Source organism: Passer montanus, unplaced genomic scaffold (genome assembly GCF_014805655.1).
Source record: "Passer montanus isolate IOZ18808 unplaced genomic scaffold, ASM1480565v1 scaffold55, whole genome shotgun sequence".
NCBI classification, from domain to species: Eukaryota; Metazoa; Chordata; class Aves; order Passeriformes; family Passeridae; genus Passer; species Passer montanus.
This window is the reverse complement of record NW_024370485.1, coordinates 783,194-799,572: the sequence shown is the minus strand read 5'-3', so window position 1 is coordinate 799,572 and position 16,379 is coordinate 783,194. Positions and strand designations below refer to the sequence as shown.

The window sequence follows — 16,379 nt, the reverse complement described above, 5'->3', positions numbered from 1 at the left end:
CAACCAGTTCTTGTGTTTTACAAGGGCTGTGGGAAGGAGAGAATAGTAGCTTGATTCATAACTTTTCTTTCCCTTTGTTAAAGTGTAGATAGTATATAAGGCTAACTTACAGTGTGATACCACATGCTCTACATAGACTACAACTATTCATTCAAAGTCTCAAACTTTTAGACAGGCATGTTCAAAAGGAGTCAATACCTGAAGCAGCCTTTGGTATTCTGGTTTATTATATTAACCAACATCTGAGAACTAAACCATGTGATGTATCTCAGTTGTCCTTAAATCTCTCCTAATTTTCTAAAGGCGACTTCAATATTTGCTTCTGGTTCTTCCTTTCCACCTTTCTGGAGTGTATTTGCAATATACCCCAGGGATCAAGCATAGTAGGGCAGATTAACAGCCAAGTATTTCACCTGGTTCTTCCTTTCTGACATGTGTGAATCCATTTTTCCTCTACTCTTTATAGCAACAAGCTTACAGATTTTATCCTTAAAAGGGCTTCACTTGGAAAAAAATGAGTGGATGGTGGTAAGACAAGCAAATGGTAACAAAGTGTCACTGCATAGTCTGCCTGACTTGAGCTGGCAGGTTCTTAATTTGTTCTTAAGGCTGTTCTCAGCATAGATGTTCCCTCTGTGTTAAATAGACTCCAAAACCTAAATGCTAGAAGTGCTCTAATGAAATACTACAAAATGCACAAGCAAGCAATGGTACTACTAACCTGTGCTTCCCTTTGCCTTTTTTGCCTTGTACAGATTTGTTGAATGTATAGAGTGTGGAAGAAAAATGCACCAGATCTGTGTTCTTCATAATGAGATCATCTGGCCTTCTGGGTGAGGAATTCTCCTTATTAAGTAGATAGCATGTTCACTATTTGGTAGAGCTCATACATAAACTTCCTTATATTGGTTATATTTAAAAGACTGTTTAATGGAAGAAGTTACATTCCCTGAAATTTTTTTTGAAGAAAAATGCACCAGATCTGTGTTCTTCATAATGAGATCATCTGGCCTTCTGGGTGAGGAATTTCTCCTTGTTAAGTAGATAGCATGTTCACTATTTGGTAGAGCTCATACATAAACTTCCTTATATTGGTTATATTTAAAAGACTGTTTAATGGAAGAAGTTAAATTCCCTGAAAATTTTATACAATCTATAGGGTAATATCAAATTTAGACAGTATATCTTAGAGTGTTGTGTGTCAAGTTTTCTAATCTTTAATGTTTCCAATGTTTCTTTGTGTGGAAAAGAGCATTTCAGCCTTTTATGTTTAGAGATGCTAGCTCTTGATGAAAAGATCTTTTTAGTTCTGGTAACAGTTTCAGACTGATCTGATTTCTGTACAAATCATACTGCTTCATCATCTTCAAAAAATTTTGTAACAAGGATTTAGCAGGTGAATCAGCTTTTTTGACCTCAGTGATCAGATTAAATTTAAATTTAAAAAATACAGTTATCTTTAGATGCTCCATGGTTCTTGATCAACATGTGTTTTCTTCTGATTGATTTAAAAACTTAGAAAATTAATGATTAATTATATGTTGATTAAGTTTCATAACAGCTTAAATGTCCCATTTCTTGTCCAAAGAGTGTCAGTTTAGCATTCTGTTGTCCCATCCTCATTGCTGCAGAAGAGGGTGGATGTTCTTTAAGTGAAGAAGAATCACAGAATCATTTCAGTCTACAGTGTATTTGGGCATTTAGAAAAAAAAAAATCAGCCTTATGCTTGGTGTTGTGGTGTCTTATCATCAGAGACAGCAGTTTGAGCCTATTTGCACCAAGAATACTTTGAGCTGATATTGTCAGACCTGCCAGTGGAGACTTCCCTGGGCTTCCCAGTGGTGATGTGAGCAACTGATAGGGCGTAAAGCACCTGGAGCTTAGATCCTCCTCTGCAGCTCTGAAACAGCTGGCTGTTCTTTGTGCTTTTATTTCAAATTTCAGTTAAGGTCTTTTCCAGATCAGATAAGACCTGGTGAAAGATTTTGCTTCTAATAGTAGGATGCTAGAGAACTTGGTGGTCTGACTTCACTTTGTCTTTTGTTTTTGGTTCAGCTTCGTCTGTGACGGCTGCCTAAAGAAAACAGGACGAACCAGGAAAGAGAACAAATTCTCTGCTAAAAGTAAGATTCTGACACTTGCACCAAAAAATTTAAATAATATGTTAAGGATGGGGAAGAGGTGGCTTTTGTGCTTGTGTTTTATTTAAGTTTTTTAAGAGCTCAAGGAGGATACTTTCAGTCAATTTTGACCATCAATTCTGTAGTGTTCAGAGTGTTTGTTCTCACAGCTGGTAGTGTTAGTTAACATTATGTTTTAGAGGGCTAACAAACTGTTTTAGAGTACTTCCATTATTGAAAAATATTATTTTGGTAAGTGGAGATACTAACTTGGCTAGTATGGCTTTATAGACAGAATATAGTTTCAAATGCAATGTCTGCTTGTGAAGATGTGTCTGAAAGCAGTGTTTTGTAATCCAGTTTAAGTAATTAATAACATCTGTTCAGGAGAAACCTTAATTGTGATTGACAAGATAGAAATTGGGTTGAAATACAGATTCATTATTCAATTAAAAAATGTATAAGCATAAATGTGCCTGCAGGGGAAAAGCAGCTCACCCCATCTAGAAGTGGTAGGGTTTAAAGATAAAGCTTTAATTTATGTTAGCATAGTGCATGTGTTAAAAGTAATTTTTCATCTAACATCTGAGTGAGAAATCACATATGAACAGTTCAGTTTTGTATATGTTTATAGCTCTATTTTCCTCCTGCAGGATTACCAGCTACAAGACTTGGTACCTTCCTGGAGAACAGAGTCAATGATTTCCTAAGACGACAGAATCACCCTGAGGCAGGAGAGGTCACAGTTAGGGTGGTGCACGCATCTGACAAAACTGTCGAAGTAAAACCAGGAATGAAAGCAAGGTATGCTCGTTTCTAATTTTGCTTTCTTTTTGTGGAAGTGGGAGCTGTTTGCACTTACATGATACACTTGATTAAGTAAAATAATTTGGGTTGGAAAATAGTTCTAAGCTTGAGTCTAACTGTTACCCTAGCAGTGCCAAGGCCACGGCTAAATCATGTCTCCAAGTGCTACATCTACACATCTTCTAAATATCTCCAGGGATGGTGACTCAAACACTTCCCTGGGTAGCCTGTTTCAATACTTGACAATCCTTTTAATGGAGAACTTTTTTCAAATATGCAGTCAAAAAACTTTTGTGTTCAAAACCTCATCACCAGCCAAGTAGTGACAAACAGGTGTTCCAGCAGCATAATAATTTTTTGTCTTTTTCACAGTAAAAAGTGGGTGCCTCCTATTTGAGTAGTCTGTAAACATTTAACTTTCAAATGGCACTAAAATTACACCTAGAGTAGCCCTCATCTTTGTTGCTTTCACCTAGTAACATGCAGTCTCTGATATGTGAATATATTTGGTATTCCACTTCACCCTCTGGTCTGCAGGTTCGTAGACAGTGGAGAGATGGCAGAGTCTTTCCCGTACCGAACAAAAGCGCTTTTTGCCTTTGAGGAGATTGATGGTGTGGACTTGTGCTTCTTTGGGATGCACGTGCAGGAGTATGGCTCAGACTGCCCTCCACCTAATCAAAGGTGAGGAACCCCACGAAAGTCTGTTTTACCTTGATATTGGATTTTACCAGTATTACTGAACGGGACTGCCCTGGCTTGCCTGGTCCCAGCTGCTGAGCCAAACACAGCACCTGTGGGGTTTTGCACCCCAGAGAGCTCCGGCTCGCTGGGAGTCGCTGCTGAGCACGTGGGGACAAGTCCAGGCATGTCCCGAGCTCCAGTGCTTATGGCTGGAGCTTGCTGGGAGAAGAGGGTCACTCCTCAGGCCTCCCTGAGCTGGAGAAACCTTTTAAGGCGATGGTGAAGGAAGGAGTGGGTCCTCATGGAGAGTTTAATCCAGAGTTTTTATTCTGGGCCGCATGGCCTCTGAATCCAGGAGCAGCTCCACAAGAACCCTGGGCCCATGGTGTGCTCCCCTTTTACCTGGGCAGAGGGGCAGGGGAGGGAACACAGGGAGCACCAACCAGGCACAGGGGGAGGGGGTCTCAGGTGAGAGGGACACCTGGGTGGGCCAAGGGCCCCCCAGGGGGTGGAGAGCATCCTTTGAACCTGCCCATCACTCCATGCTCCCCTGGAATTTCTGGGTTGATAGACTGTGCCCAGCAGGAGTCAAGGTGGGGGAAAGGAGAGTTGATTGACACACCTGGGGAAGGAAACTTCAGGGATGAACCAGGGAATCTGAGGTTTGGTACTCTCTTCTTTGGATGAACCTCCTGTAGTTCTGTATAGAGCTTCTCTGTTGCTTACGTGAGACCCTTAGTGCTGTTAGGTTGTAGAAACAAAGTAGCTCCTGTAATGTTAGAGTTGTTTCTTACTGGGGATGCTGGCTGGAAGACAGTGTTGCCTTAAGGATCACGGTTCTGTGTTTTCAAGGAAGGGGTTGAATAGTTTTAGGGAGATGAAGCTAGGATATCAAAAGAAGGCCAGGTTTCTGGAGGTAAATTAGGATCAGAGGCTTTGCAGATTGCTGTTGTAATGGATGCTTCAGATGTATAAAATAGCATTAATAAACTTGTAGAATTACTTCAAAATCTCTCCTCTTTCTCATGCTTTTTTTTGGTTGGTTTTTTTTTTAGGCGAGTGTATATATCTTACCTTGACAGTGTTCATTTCTTCCGCCCTAAATGCTTGAGGACTGCTGTCTACCATGAAATTCTAATTGGATATCTAGAATATGTTAAGAAACTAGGGTAAGTATTTTATAACATTTTTTTTCTGTACAGCATTTGTGCTGAGTAGTTCTTGCTGCAAATTAAATTACTCATCCTGTAGTAAAGAATATGGTGCCTAAGTGTCAACTTGTGATAGAACGACTTGACAACAACTTTCTACAGTTAAAAAGGAGAAGAGAAGAAGGGATTGCAGGCTTTTCAGAGGAGGCCTCTGCTTCAGCTATTTTTGTGTTTCCAAATTTATGTGAAACTTTCTTAAGTCTAAGTAGAAACAGGGAGCCCCTTCTCCAGTCCATAAAATGTTGTCATTTTGTAATGCCACGGCTTTAATTAGGTCATTCCTTTGGGCTAAGCAAGTAAGGTCTTACCCTTGTTTATAAGGAAAAAGTTGTGTGTTTTGTCTGTACTGGTTAATTCTGTAACAGTTGTATAAGGCCACTAAAAAATCTTGAGTAGTTGAAAATGTGAGAAACTGAAGAGTTAGGAAAGCAAGAAAAAAATATACTTGGACAGCACAGAAGAACACAGAGCAACTGCAGTAACAAGAAAGGTGGAAATTAAATTACCATGATTACTGAAGTATAAAGGCCAGTGAAGTAAATAAACATCACTCTATTGTCAAGGTACCTAGTGCAGGTTAATGAAGTTATTTGTGGAGAAATTGTTAGGGACTATGTTTAAAGCAGTTGATGAGAAAAGTTAGGGGAGTTGAAATGGAGCTAAGCAGTACTGTCTTCATGCATGTACCTCAGTGAGGTGGTGTGTTCTTTATTACTTCAAAAGCATAGATTAGACTTCTTTCTGCTTTTTTTTATTGTCTATTTTCTAATCTGTGAACCTGTACATTTGCTGCATAGAGCTGAAGCCTCAGCTTTACTTAATGCTATTTTCTGTGCTAATGGGTAACATCACGCTCTCATTTTGGGAGAACAGTCTTGGTCTTGCAGTATCATCTCTCCAGTCTCAGGCAGAAGGAATGACAACTGACTGCAGCTCCCAGGGTTTGGGGAGGGTTCTGCAGAGCTGTTTCTCAACAGGGCAAGGATGGTTATTTTTCTCCAACTGATTATTCCTCCTACTAGACTTCACTTCAAACACTAATAGAGAAGAAATGAGGATAAAGAAGTGATCTTAGGTTAAATGTGCTGCAGCTGCTACTAATTGGCTGTCACCTATTTTAATAGCACTCTAGATTATGTACCCAATACCACAGGTTGGCAGTGCCTGTTTATTCCCAGATATAATTCTAAAACTTTTTTAAACTGATTCTCAAAAACCAGTGGATTTACATTAGAAAAGTGAATGTTGTCTTTAAGTAAATCTGTTTTTAAAATGTTTTTAGATAAAGTATTACTGCTCTGTCTCAAGATTTCACTGTTGAAATACCTAGACTCAATCTTTCTCCCATTCATTAATTGGAAGATAGTAGTTGCAGGTTTGTGTCAGGCTTTGTTTTTTATATAGGCTGTAAAATGTGCACCCTTTACGTATAAGTGCTCCATATATAGCTCTGGATTTTAGAAACTTAGTGAAAAGATGGAAATGTTAGGTCGGGAAGAGCTGCCAGCCTCGGTGGTGGTGCCACCTGGTGCCGGAGGGGAGAGCGCGCGCGAGTCATTGTCAGCGCCCGCACGAGCCGGTTTTGTCTGACCACGGCAGGTATACTACTGGACACATCTGGGCGTGCCCGCCCAGCGAAGGAGATGACTACATCTTCCACTGCCATCCTCCTGACCAAAAGATACCCAAACCCAAGCGACTGCAAGAGTGGTACAAAAAGATGCTGGACAAGTCTGTGTCAGAGCGCATCGTCCATGATTACAAGGTGTGTTAAGTGTGTGCTTGGGGGAGATTGGTCAATCTTGCCTTGATTTCTTCTGTGCCTTATGCATTGTGCCTGATTCTTTGTGTTTACTGCATTAATTTTAAGTGAATTGAGCACCAAAAGTGTAGAGTTAAAACATACTCTCTTCAAAACATGTAGCTTCTGAAATGGTTCCTTAGAACAAGCTAAATTCTTGAGGAATACTGTAAAAGAGCAAAAGAACATATATAGAGTCTTAAAGTGTCTTGTGTTAGATCAAATTGCAGGGTTAGGATGCTAATGCAGTTAGAAGTATGTAAAATCTTTGGAATTATAAGGATTTAAATGAATGTTGAGATTATGGTGATTGCATTGTCCCAGTTGGTAAGAATACATATTGAAGTCTAGCACACAGTAATGATTTCTTTCTTCTGAGTGGGAAGGTTTGAATTGTATTTGACAAACTGTAATGGATACATTGTTAAATTTGCACTTCGAATGTGTTCTCTTAAAATGAATTATAATATTAAGCTTTCATTTGTTTAGTCTGCTGATGCATTTTCTTGTCACTCATTGAGAATGTTGCCTTCCCTTATGTGACTTGTAATAGTGATAACCAAAAGTGTGCTTGCTCTCTTTTAGGATATATTTAAGCAGGCAACAGAAGACCGTCTGACAAGTGCAAAGGAGCTCCCTTACTTTGAAGGGGACTTCTGGCCTAATGTTCTGGAGGAGAGCATTAAGGAGCTAGAGCAAGAGGAGGAAGAACGGAAGAGAGAAGAAAACACTAGTAATGAAAGCACAGATGTAAGGATGCTTCTGCTTTTCATGATCTAATGTAAAAGTTCTGATTCGATAAGGCTAATTATTAAAAAAGAGGTGCAAGACACTTTGGTTAACTGGGGGTTTCACTTTTCACTCTAAAATACATTTCCATTTTACAGTTTATAAATTAGAGCTAGTAAAATACCACTAGGGTACATCTGGATGAACAGCAGGTGTTCATATGGCTATGAACTATCTAATTACCAAAGGCAATTTTGTTGAAACAGCTGCTAGTTGAATATTTTGTTGCTGAAATCCAGTTGTTATCAATGATCATGTTGCCACCTCAGTCTGATTTGGAAATTTTTTCCTTAAGCATTAGCTTTCAAATAGTGGCTCACTCTTTTCTTTCTAACTTAGATGATATAACACCAATCTTAGCAGAAAGTAATAGAATGCTGTGAGTTAGTACTTGACTCTCAATAGGTTTGTTTAGTAGCTTTAAGGCATCGATGATCTGAAGCACAAATTACTGCAGAACTGTTGTTGGGCTACTTTAAACTAGAGAAATTTCTTGCTGGTGTCTTGTGCAATTTTTTTTGAGAATCAAGTTCAACAAAAAAACCCTCAAAAATAAAAGAGGTGCCTCTTAATTCAATAATAAGTTTGAAAGTGAACAGATGCAGAATTTATGCATCTGCCTGTCCTTGGATGCTCTGAACTTTTATGGAAGAAGTGGTGAATCTAGGACAGGGTTAGTAGTTTTGCTCATGCAGTAGTACTTGTTAGTTAACTCTTTAAACACTGCTGCTTCATCACCTTATCAGGTACTACATTGTAGGGGGGGGGGAATTAGAATTTTTTTGCTGGAAGATCTTTGGATCAAAAAAAGTTAGGTTTAATGTTACAATCAAAAACTGTGATTCTGCTGTGCTGCTCTTTGCAATACCTTCTTTCAAGGACTTTGATTGAACAAAGTGCAGGATATCAAATTTGCATTAAGTAGCATCTTTCGTAGGAAGGTATTGTTTGCTTTCCACAAGGTCCTCATCTTCTAATTTACCCAGAAACCACTTGTGAAGAATGATTTAGCTCTCTGTGTGAGATTGTTCAATATTTAGTTGAGTCTTCACAGCAGTTTGGCCCCAAACTCCTGACGCAGGGCCAGCTTGCAGTATGTTACTATTTAACTTATTATTGTTACAAATATTTTGAACTCTTTATTGATCCTATATTTCATATTTGAAGATGGGGCAATAATAAACTGTACTGTAAAGTGATGTCATAGTCATCCATCTTCACTGGAAATTTCCATTCTGACAAAGTTATTTTAAGCTTAGGAAAAATGCTTGTTTGGCTAACAATTACTTTGATCCTTGATCATCTTATGCTGTGGGGTTTTGAGGGGCTCTCTAATCACCCCAGTGAGCAATAAACTGTTCACTGCTAACAGAATATAGTTGAAATTAAGCTGACCTGTTTTGTTTAAGTGTTGCAGAGTATGACAGATGCATGCTAGAAGTTGCACTACTAATGCATTTTGGACTCAGAATAACAGCTTCATACCAAAATCAGTTTGATGCAGTCTGTAAATCTGTCAGAGCTGTAGCAAACTAAATCTAAGTGGTTTAAGTCTTTCTTACCTTTGTTTAGTACAATATCAATTGCAGTTTGCAGTTTTTACTTTTGAATTGCATTGAGAATTCATCTACTGAACCCCTTGGTGATTGTCCAGGAGTGTGTAGCTATAATGGACAAAAAGTTTCATTATATAATGTTTTGCTTGTAAATCCTGGGCATCTGTGCTTTTAATATTTTTGGGGGTATGTATTGCTGATCTTGATATCTTTTGGAGTAATTCTAATGGAGTTAACTTAATGTTTCTGGGAACCCTAGTATGTGTCTACAGAGTAAATGATTGTGAAGTGTGTTTTGTCCTGCAGTTATAGAATATGTAAAAATAATAAAATTGTGATGTGGTGTTGCTTAGCTATCTGACATAAAATGTCTTTAAAATTGGTAGGTGAGCAAGGGAGACAGCAAAAATGCCAAAAAGAAGAACAATAAGAAGACAAGTAAAAACAAGAGCAGCTTGAGTCGTGGCAATAAGAAGAAGCCTGGCATGCCCAATGTGTCCAATGATCTCTCCCAAAAGCTGTATGCCACTATGGAAAAGCACAAGGAGGTAAGAGTTGATTGAATGAGGAATTTTTTTACTTCAGTAAGGAGGTGTACAAAGCTTTGCTACTTAAAACAGAGTCATGCCCTGTAAATTATACAGGTTTGGCTGGAGAATTGGCTGCCTCACCCAGACAGACCAGTACCAGTAAGTCTGGGTGCTCTTTGCTGCAAGGGCAGTGGGAATAAATGCAGCAGTGGGAATAAATGCAGCACAGTGCCTGTGCAGAACTTCCTAACAGTCTGGATTGCCACAGCAGTTCTGTTACTGTTCAGTGCAGTGCCCCTTTCCTATTTCTTCAGAGGAAAGTGAACCTGCAGGTCACCCAGAGGTCTGAGTTTTCCCAGGCCTCACAAGCACCTCACCTGTCAGCAGGTCATTCAGATGTTAGCTGATCCTGGAACCGTACACTCTGTAATGAGGTTTGGTGACCAAAACTTCTTGATAAGTGCTAACATATTAAGCCTTTTTATTTTTCAGGTCTTCTTTGTCATCCGTCTCATTGCTGGCCCTGCAGCCAACTCCCTGCCCCCCATCATTGAGCCTGACCCGCTCATTCCCTGTGACCTGATGGATGGGCGTGATGCTTTCCTAACCCTTGCTAGAGACAAGCACCTGGAGTTCTCCTCACTACGAAGGGCTCAGTGGTCAACCATGTGCATGCTGGTGGAACTGCATACCCAGAGCCAAGACCGCTTTGTTTACACCTGCAATGAGTGCAAGCATCACGTGGAGACCAGATGGCATTGCACTGTCTGTGAGGTATGTTTGGTGAAGTTCTCCCTGCTTCTGCTCCTGCATCTCTGTGCCCAGAGAGCTCTTTACCTCAACTGATTTCTCATTATTAACTGATGGAAAAATATCTGTGCAGCTCATCTGCTGGCAGTTCAGAAAGGAGGGAAAACATTTGCTATAACAAGTGGTTCTGCTGATGTGCTACTTGGTGTGATTTCTGCCTTGTGGAGAGCTGGAAGAGAGTGTTTTCTGTAGTTTACTTAAGGTGCTGCTGCCTAAGAAATTGGGAACTGTAGCCATGGCTTGAGCTGGAATGGTAGGATCAGCTGATTTTTCTGAAGAGCAATGCATACATTTTCCTTCCAGAGTCAGAAGTGTGGGGCAGCAGTGCTTCTGTAAAGAGAGCTCTCTGTTGGTTTACTGGCACAGAGGTTTTGCTGTGCTGCAAGTCAGATCCCAATACTCCTGTGTCTCCTCTACTCTGTTGTGTCTCTGTTGAATGCTGCAAACAGTATTTGTGTCTTCAGAAGTGTTTGCAAAACCAGTGTGTTTGAAGATCGAGTCCAGGGGTTTGGTTCAATGCCCACTGGAAGCTGGATTATCATTGTATCTGGCTTCTAACTTAGTTTTCTAGCCTGCTGGAAGCAAATGACTGACTCAGATTCCATCCTAATTACAATTTGATACTTCCATTTCCTCTGGATATATTATTTCCTCTGGATATATATATGTGTGTATGTATACATGCACACATGTGTGCTTTTAACTTCTTGGTATATACCAGGAAGTAAATTCTAATTTTCCTATGGTTTAGTCAATCCTAAGAACTTAGGTCTTTTTCTTAAATATTATGATTGAACCCAAACTCATGTGCTGTTGCTTTCACAGAATGCATTCTGTTCTTACAGCACTCTGTTGTTTAACTCATATCTGCAAACTGAAAATGCAGCTTTCATTTCTTTTTTTGAAAGCTGGTACCTCTTCTGCCACTCCTGCTCTCTTCTTTTGAAGTAGGAGCAGATGAGCAGCTATTTGTCCCCTCCCTATTTCTTCTCCTTTCCTGATGAGATTTTTCGGCCCAGCTGAATAATGTGTGACTTTCTAGCTCAGAGCCAACTTGTTTTTCAAGGTTTATATATTTGTGTAGCTTTCAGACACCTTTACACCCACACACTTTCCCTGGCTATAATTTGGATTTATTCCTTCTCTACTACCTCCACATGACATGAAAGATTGAATTTTTCCCTAGAGCAGCAATTTGCCTAGAACAGACTGCGAGTAATTTGTTGAGGTGGCAGGACATCATTTATTCATTTATTGTATGGAGTTTCAGGAACACTGATAACTCACCCTTTGTTGTCTTTTCAGGATTATGACCTGTGCATCACCTGCTATAACACTAAAAACCATGACCACAAGATGGAAAAATTAGGCCTCGGTCTTGATGACGAGAGCAACAACCAGCAGACAGCCACGACGCAGAGCCCCGGCGACTCCCGCCGCCTGAGCATCCAGCGCTGTATCCAGTCTCTGGTCCACGCCTGCCAGTGTCGCAATGCCAACTGCTCGCTGCCGTCCTGTCAGAAGATGAAACGGGTCGTCCAACACACCAAAGGCTGCAAACGCAAGACCAACGGAGGGTGCCCCATCTGCAAGCAACTCATTGCTCTCTGCTGCTACCACGCAAAGCACTGCCAGGAGAACAAGTGCCCCGTGCCCTTCTGCCTCAACATCAAACACAAGCTCCGTCAGCAGCAGCTGCAGCACCGCCTGCAGCAGGCGCAGATGCTGCGAAGGAGGATGGCGAGCATGCAGCGCACGGGCGTGGCGGGCCAGCAGCAAGGATTGCCCTCGCCCACGCCGGCCACGCCGACAACTCCGACGGGCCAGCAGCCCCCGACACCGCAAACCCCGCAACCCCAGCCTCCGCCCCAGCCCGTGTCACAGCCTCAGCCTGCACCTCCCAACAGCATGCCACCCTACACCATGCCAAGAACTCAGCCCCCCAGCGCTGTGTCCCAGGGCAAGGCAGGCGGCCAGGTGACGCCTCCAACTCCACCTCAGCCACCACAGCCACCAGTTCAGGGTCCTCCTCCGGCAGCAGTGGAAATGGCCATGCAGATCCAGCGGGCAGCAGAGACCCAGCGCCAGATGGCACAGGTTCAGATCTTCCAAAGGCCGATTCAGCACCAGATGCCCCAAATGCCACCAATGGGAATGAACCCTCCACAGATAGGCAGAGGTCCCGGTGGCCATATAGATCAAGGAATGGGGCCAGCAGGAATTCAGCAGCAGCCACCGTGGGTGCAGGGGGCCTTACCCCAAGCTCAGCTGCAGCCAGGAATGCAGAGGCCATCCATGATGTCAGTAGCTCAGCCAGGTCAGCCGATGAATATGGCCCCTCAGCCAGGGATGGGTCAGGTACCTGGCGCTGCTCAGCCCAAACAACCTCTGCCCCAGGCGGCCTTACAAAACCTACTGAGGACTCTCAGGTCTCCCAGCTCACCCATGCAGCAGCAGCAGGTGCTTAACATCCTTCACTCCAACCCTCAGCTGCTGGCTGCTTTCATCAAGCAGCGGGCGGCCAAGTACGCGGGCTCCCAGAACCCGCAGGGCATGGCGGGGCAGCCTGGCATCCCACAGGGGCAGCCGGGGCTCCAGCCGCAGCAGGCCATGCAAGGGCAGCAGGGAGGGGTGCACCCCAACCCAGCCATGCAGAACATGAACCCCATGCAAGCAGGAGTGCAGAGACCCAGCATGCCCCAGCAGCAGCCGCAGCAGCAGCCGCAGCAGGCCATGGCTGGGATGAATCCTCAGGCGCAGCAGATGAATATGAATCACTCGGGGATGGCTCCCCAGTTCCGAGATCTCCTGATGAGACGGCACCAGATGATGGAGCAGCAGCGCCACCAGCAGCAGCAGCAGCAGGGAGCGGGACCGGCGCTGGGGCCAGGGATGGCCAACCACAACCAGTTTCAGCAGCCCCAGGGTGTCGGGTATCCCCAGCAGCAGCAGCAGCGAATGCAGCATCACATGCAGCAGATGCAGCAAGGAAACATGGGACAAATAAGCCAGCTTCCACAGGCCATGAGTGCAGAGACAGGAGCCAGTTTGCAACAGGCTTTCCAGCAAAGGCTGCTTCAGCAGCAGATGGGATCCCCAGCTCAGCCCAATCCAATGAGCCCCCAACAGCACATGCTCCCCAACCAGGCCCAGTCCCCGCACCTCCAGGGCCAGCAGCTCCCTTCATCGCTCACCAATCAAGTGCGTTCTCCACAGCCTGTACCCTCGCCGCGGCCCCAGTCCCAGCCCCCTCATTCCAGCCCATCCCCTCGGATGCAGCCTCAGCCTTCTCCACACCACGTCTCCCCGCAGACCAGCTCCCCACATCCAGGACTGGTAGCTGCCCAGGCTAACCCCATGGATCAAGGGCACTTTGCCAGCCCGGACCAGAGTGCAATGCTTTCCCAGCTTGCTAGCAATGCCGGCATGGCAGGCCTCCATGGTACAAGCGCCACGGAACTGGGGCTCAGCTCCGAGAACTCAGACTTGAATTCAAACCTTTCACAGAGTACACTAGACATACACTAGACACGTTGTAGCATTTTGGGAGCAAAAAAAAAAAAATTAAAAAACAAAGAAAATAAAAAAAACTTATTTTCGCAAGACTTTTTGTACTGAAGACAAATTTTTTTGAATCTTTCTTAGCTAAAACGACATTTTTCCCTGGAACACATCTGAACTCTGCAGCAGTAGTTTGTGGTTTTAAAAGCAAACCGACAACGAACCTGAGGGACAGTAGAGTACAAAGAATATATTTTTGTTATGGCTGGAATCATAACCAGTCGTTTTTCTTGGCTTTTTTTTTTCCTCGTGTGCGTTGGGGAGGTTGGGGGAGTACGGTGGTCTTTTGGTTGTTCACCAAAGGATACCCTGCTCGTACCTCCAATAGGTTTTATTTTTTTTTTAAATTAATGAAAATATGTAATATTGATAGTTATTATTTACTGAGGCAGATGGTAAACATTTTCCCTATTCTGGTTTTGATTCATGTCACTGCGAAAAAAACCACCACAAAAACAGAACAACAGAAAAACACAGGAGAACCTTTCCTAAAACCGGAGGACAAAAGGGGTTAATGTTGCTTTAAAACTACATTACATATATAAATATATATATATATAAAAAATAAATACCAATCTTTTCCTCTTTGGTTGGAAATATGTCAATTCTTTGAAAAATGTAAAAATATTAAATAACTCAGTCCCCTCCTGAAGTCTACTTTTGTCCTCCAAGAATTTTCTATACAAGAGTCTGAGCTTAAAAAAAACTTCAAGTATTAAAGTAATTTGTACATGTAGAGAGAAGACAACATTTTTGGAAATACACAGGGGCAGCTGCCAAATGGATGTAGTATATATATTGTGGTTTCTGTTTTCTTGAAAGAATTTTTTTTGTTATTTTTACATCTAACAAAGGAAAAAAAAAACATAAAAAAGAGGGTAAGAAACAATTCCAACGGGATTATTTCAACCTGAGAAAAAGTCCCTGGGGTTTCTTCTTTATGCTTGCTTTCTCTCTCCCATGCCCCTTTCCCACCCTCTTCCATTTTCTGTAAAACTTGAAAATAGAAAGCAAAAAACCCTCAAATGTTGTATATCATGCAATTAAAGTTGGTTACTTATAAATAAGAACTTTCGATCACTGTATAGACTGTTAAAATTGATTTCTTATTACCTATTGTTAAATAAACTGTGTGAGACAGACAGCCTGTTTTTAATGTTTCCCTTCTCTCCCACATGTGTTGCTTGTTCTTAAAATGGTGGGGGTAGCGGAGTATGTGCTACTTCAAATGTTTGCTATCTAGGCGTTGGAGAGCTATTTAATGTATATGACTGTTTTAAAATGCAAATCTCTAATAAGGGGTGTGGAGTAATAATTAGTCTTCTAAATGGACTCTTTTGGTACAACTCTACATTCGCGTTGTTCCCGGCATATATCTTACCAAAGAAACGAGGTCTGACCTCAACAGTTGTGCCAGTCAGCTGTGCCCTGCCCTGCTCACACAGCCTGGGAGCAGCTGATCTTCAAAGGACCTATTTTGCATTTTGAAATGAGAACTATTTGTTTGGATATGTGATATTAAAAGATCCTATTTCACTTGGAGTATATTGTGCGCCTTTTGGCACCGAAGCGTGAGCACGAGGTAAGCTTGTGTGGATGTCCTGCAGGCAGGTGCTGTACCAGGATGGTGTGTGGGTGCCAGTCACCCTGTGTCACATCTGGTGACCTGCTGGACGCAGAGGCATTCCCAAACAGAGGTGCTGTCACCATGGAGCAGTGACCCCAGATGTGTGCTGCCCACAGCTGCGTTCACACAGAGTTAATCTGGTCATGTCGCGTGTTGTGCTCAAGCTGGTTGTGGTGGGTGTGGCTGGTTCACTGAGGGCTTCCCAAAATCCAGCCTTATGGGTGTGCATGTGCATACAGTGCTGGCTGCCTAGGGAATAACTCGCCACCAGGGCATTATGCATCTGGAAGACCCAGATGTAACCAGAGCACAACTGTGTAACGCCAGCTGTGTTGGGAACAGCAGATCCCAGACAGATAACACAAGCAAGCTGACCTCAGGAAAACTGCTCATGGAAGATGATGGAGGGGGTAAGTGCCAAATAAGTCATGGTGTATTAAAATGTGAATTGATGTTAGAGGTCTTCAAAAGTGGGAGTAAAATGCTTGGGTTTTGGATATAAACACAATTAGGACAATGAATCTTGTATTTAGAAAGGGGTTGGTGGCAAGCCTTCAGCAAGATGGTGGAAAACTTGTGGCAGGCTTAAGGAAAGCAGCCCTGGGCTTTGGTATTTGGCCTTGGTTAAACCTCATACTGCTCACCCTGACACAGTGCAGACCAACTGTGCACCAAGCCCACAATTACCCTGGTGCATTGGGAGGGACTGCTCCTGACCTAAAGGAGAGCAGAAAGCAAAATAAACTCCATGTATTGAATGCCAGAACAGCAGCCTGGGATTGTTTAGATTTGCGCTCTGCACAGTAAGCTCTCCTCTTTCTTCCCTGACACCAAGCAAAGCCTAGCTTTGCTTTCAGCCTTGAAGGACTTCTCAGGATGGAG

At 42.8% G+C, this 16,379-nt stretch overlaps 1 protein-coding gene across 10 annotated transcripts in view; it reads left to right on the top strand.

Moving 5' to 3' along the window:
* The window catches only part of EP300 (E1A binding protein p300), a 62,352-nt gene extending 47,338 nt beyond the window's left edge, over positions 1 to 15,014 (top strand). For 9 of the 10 annotated variants that reach the window (XM_039725601.1, XM_039725599.1, XM_039725602.1 and 6 more), the window contains 10 exons: positions 756 to 833; positions 2,057 to 2,124; positions 2,775 to 2,925; positions 3,466 to 3,612; positions 4,668 to 4,781; positions 6,423 to 6,588; positions 7,210 to 7,374; positions 9,356 to 9,517; positions 9,992 to 10,273; positions 11,615 to 13,837. In XM_039725601.1, the coding sequence (XP_039581535.1) occupies positions 756 to 833; positions 2,057 to 2,124; positions 2,775 to 2,925; positions 3,466 to 3,612; positions 4,668 to 4,781; positions 6,423 to 6,588; positions 7,210 to 7,374; positions 9,356 to 9,517; positions 9,992 to 10,273; positions 11,615 to 13,837 (3,556 nt within the window). Of the gene's footprint in view, positions 1 to 755; positions 834 to 2,056; positions 2,125 to 2,774; positions 2,926 to 3,465; positions 3,613 to 4,667; positions 4,782 to 6,422; positions 6,589 to 7,209; positions 7,375 to 9,355; positions 9,518 to 9,991; positions 10,274 to 11,614 lie in introns of all 10 variants that reach the window. The other variant, XM_039725593.1, reaches the window with a different exon arrangement.
* The last annotated feature ends 1,365 nt before the right edge of the window (positions 15,015 to 16,379 follow it).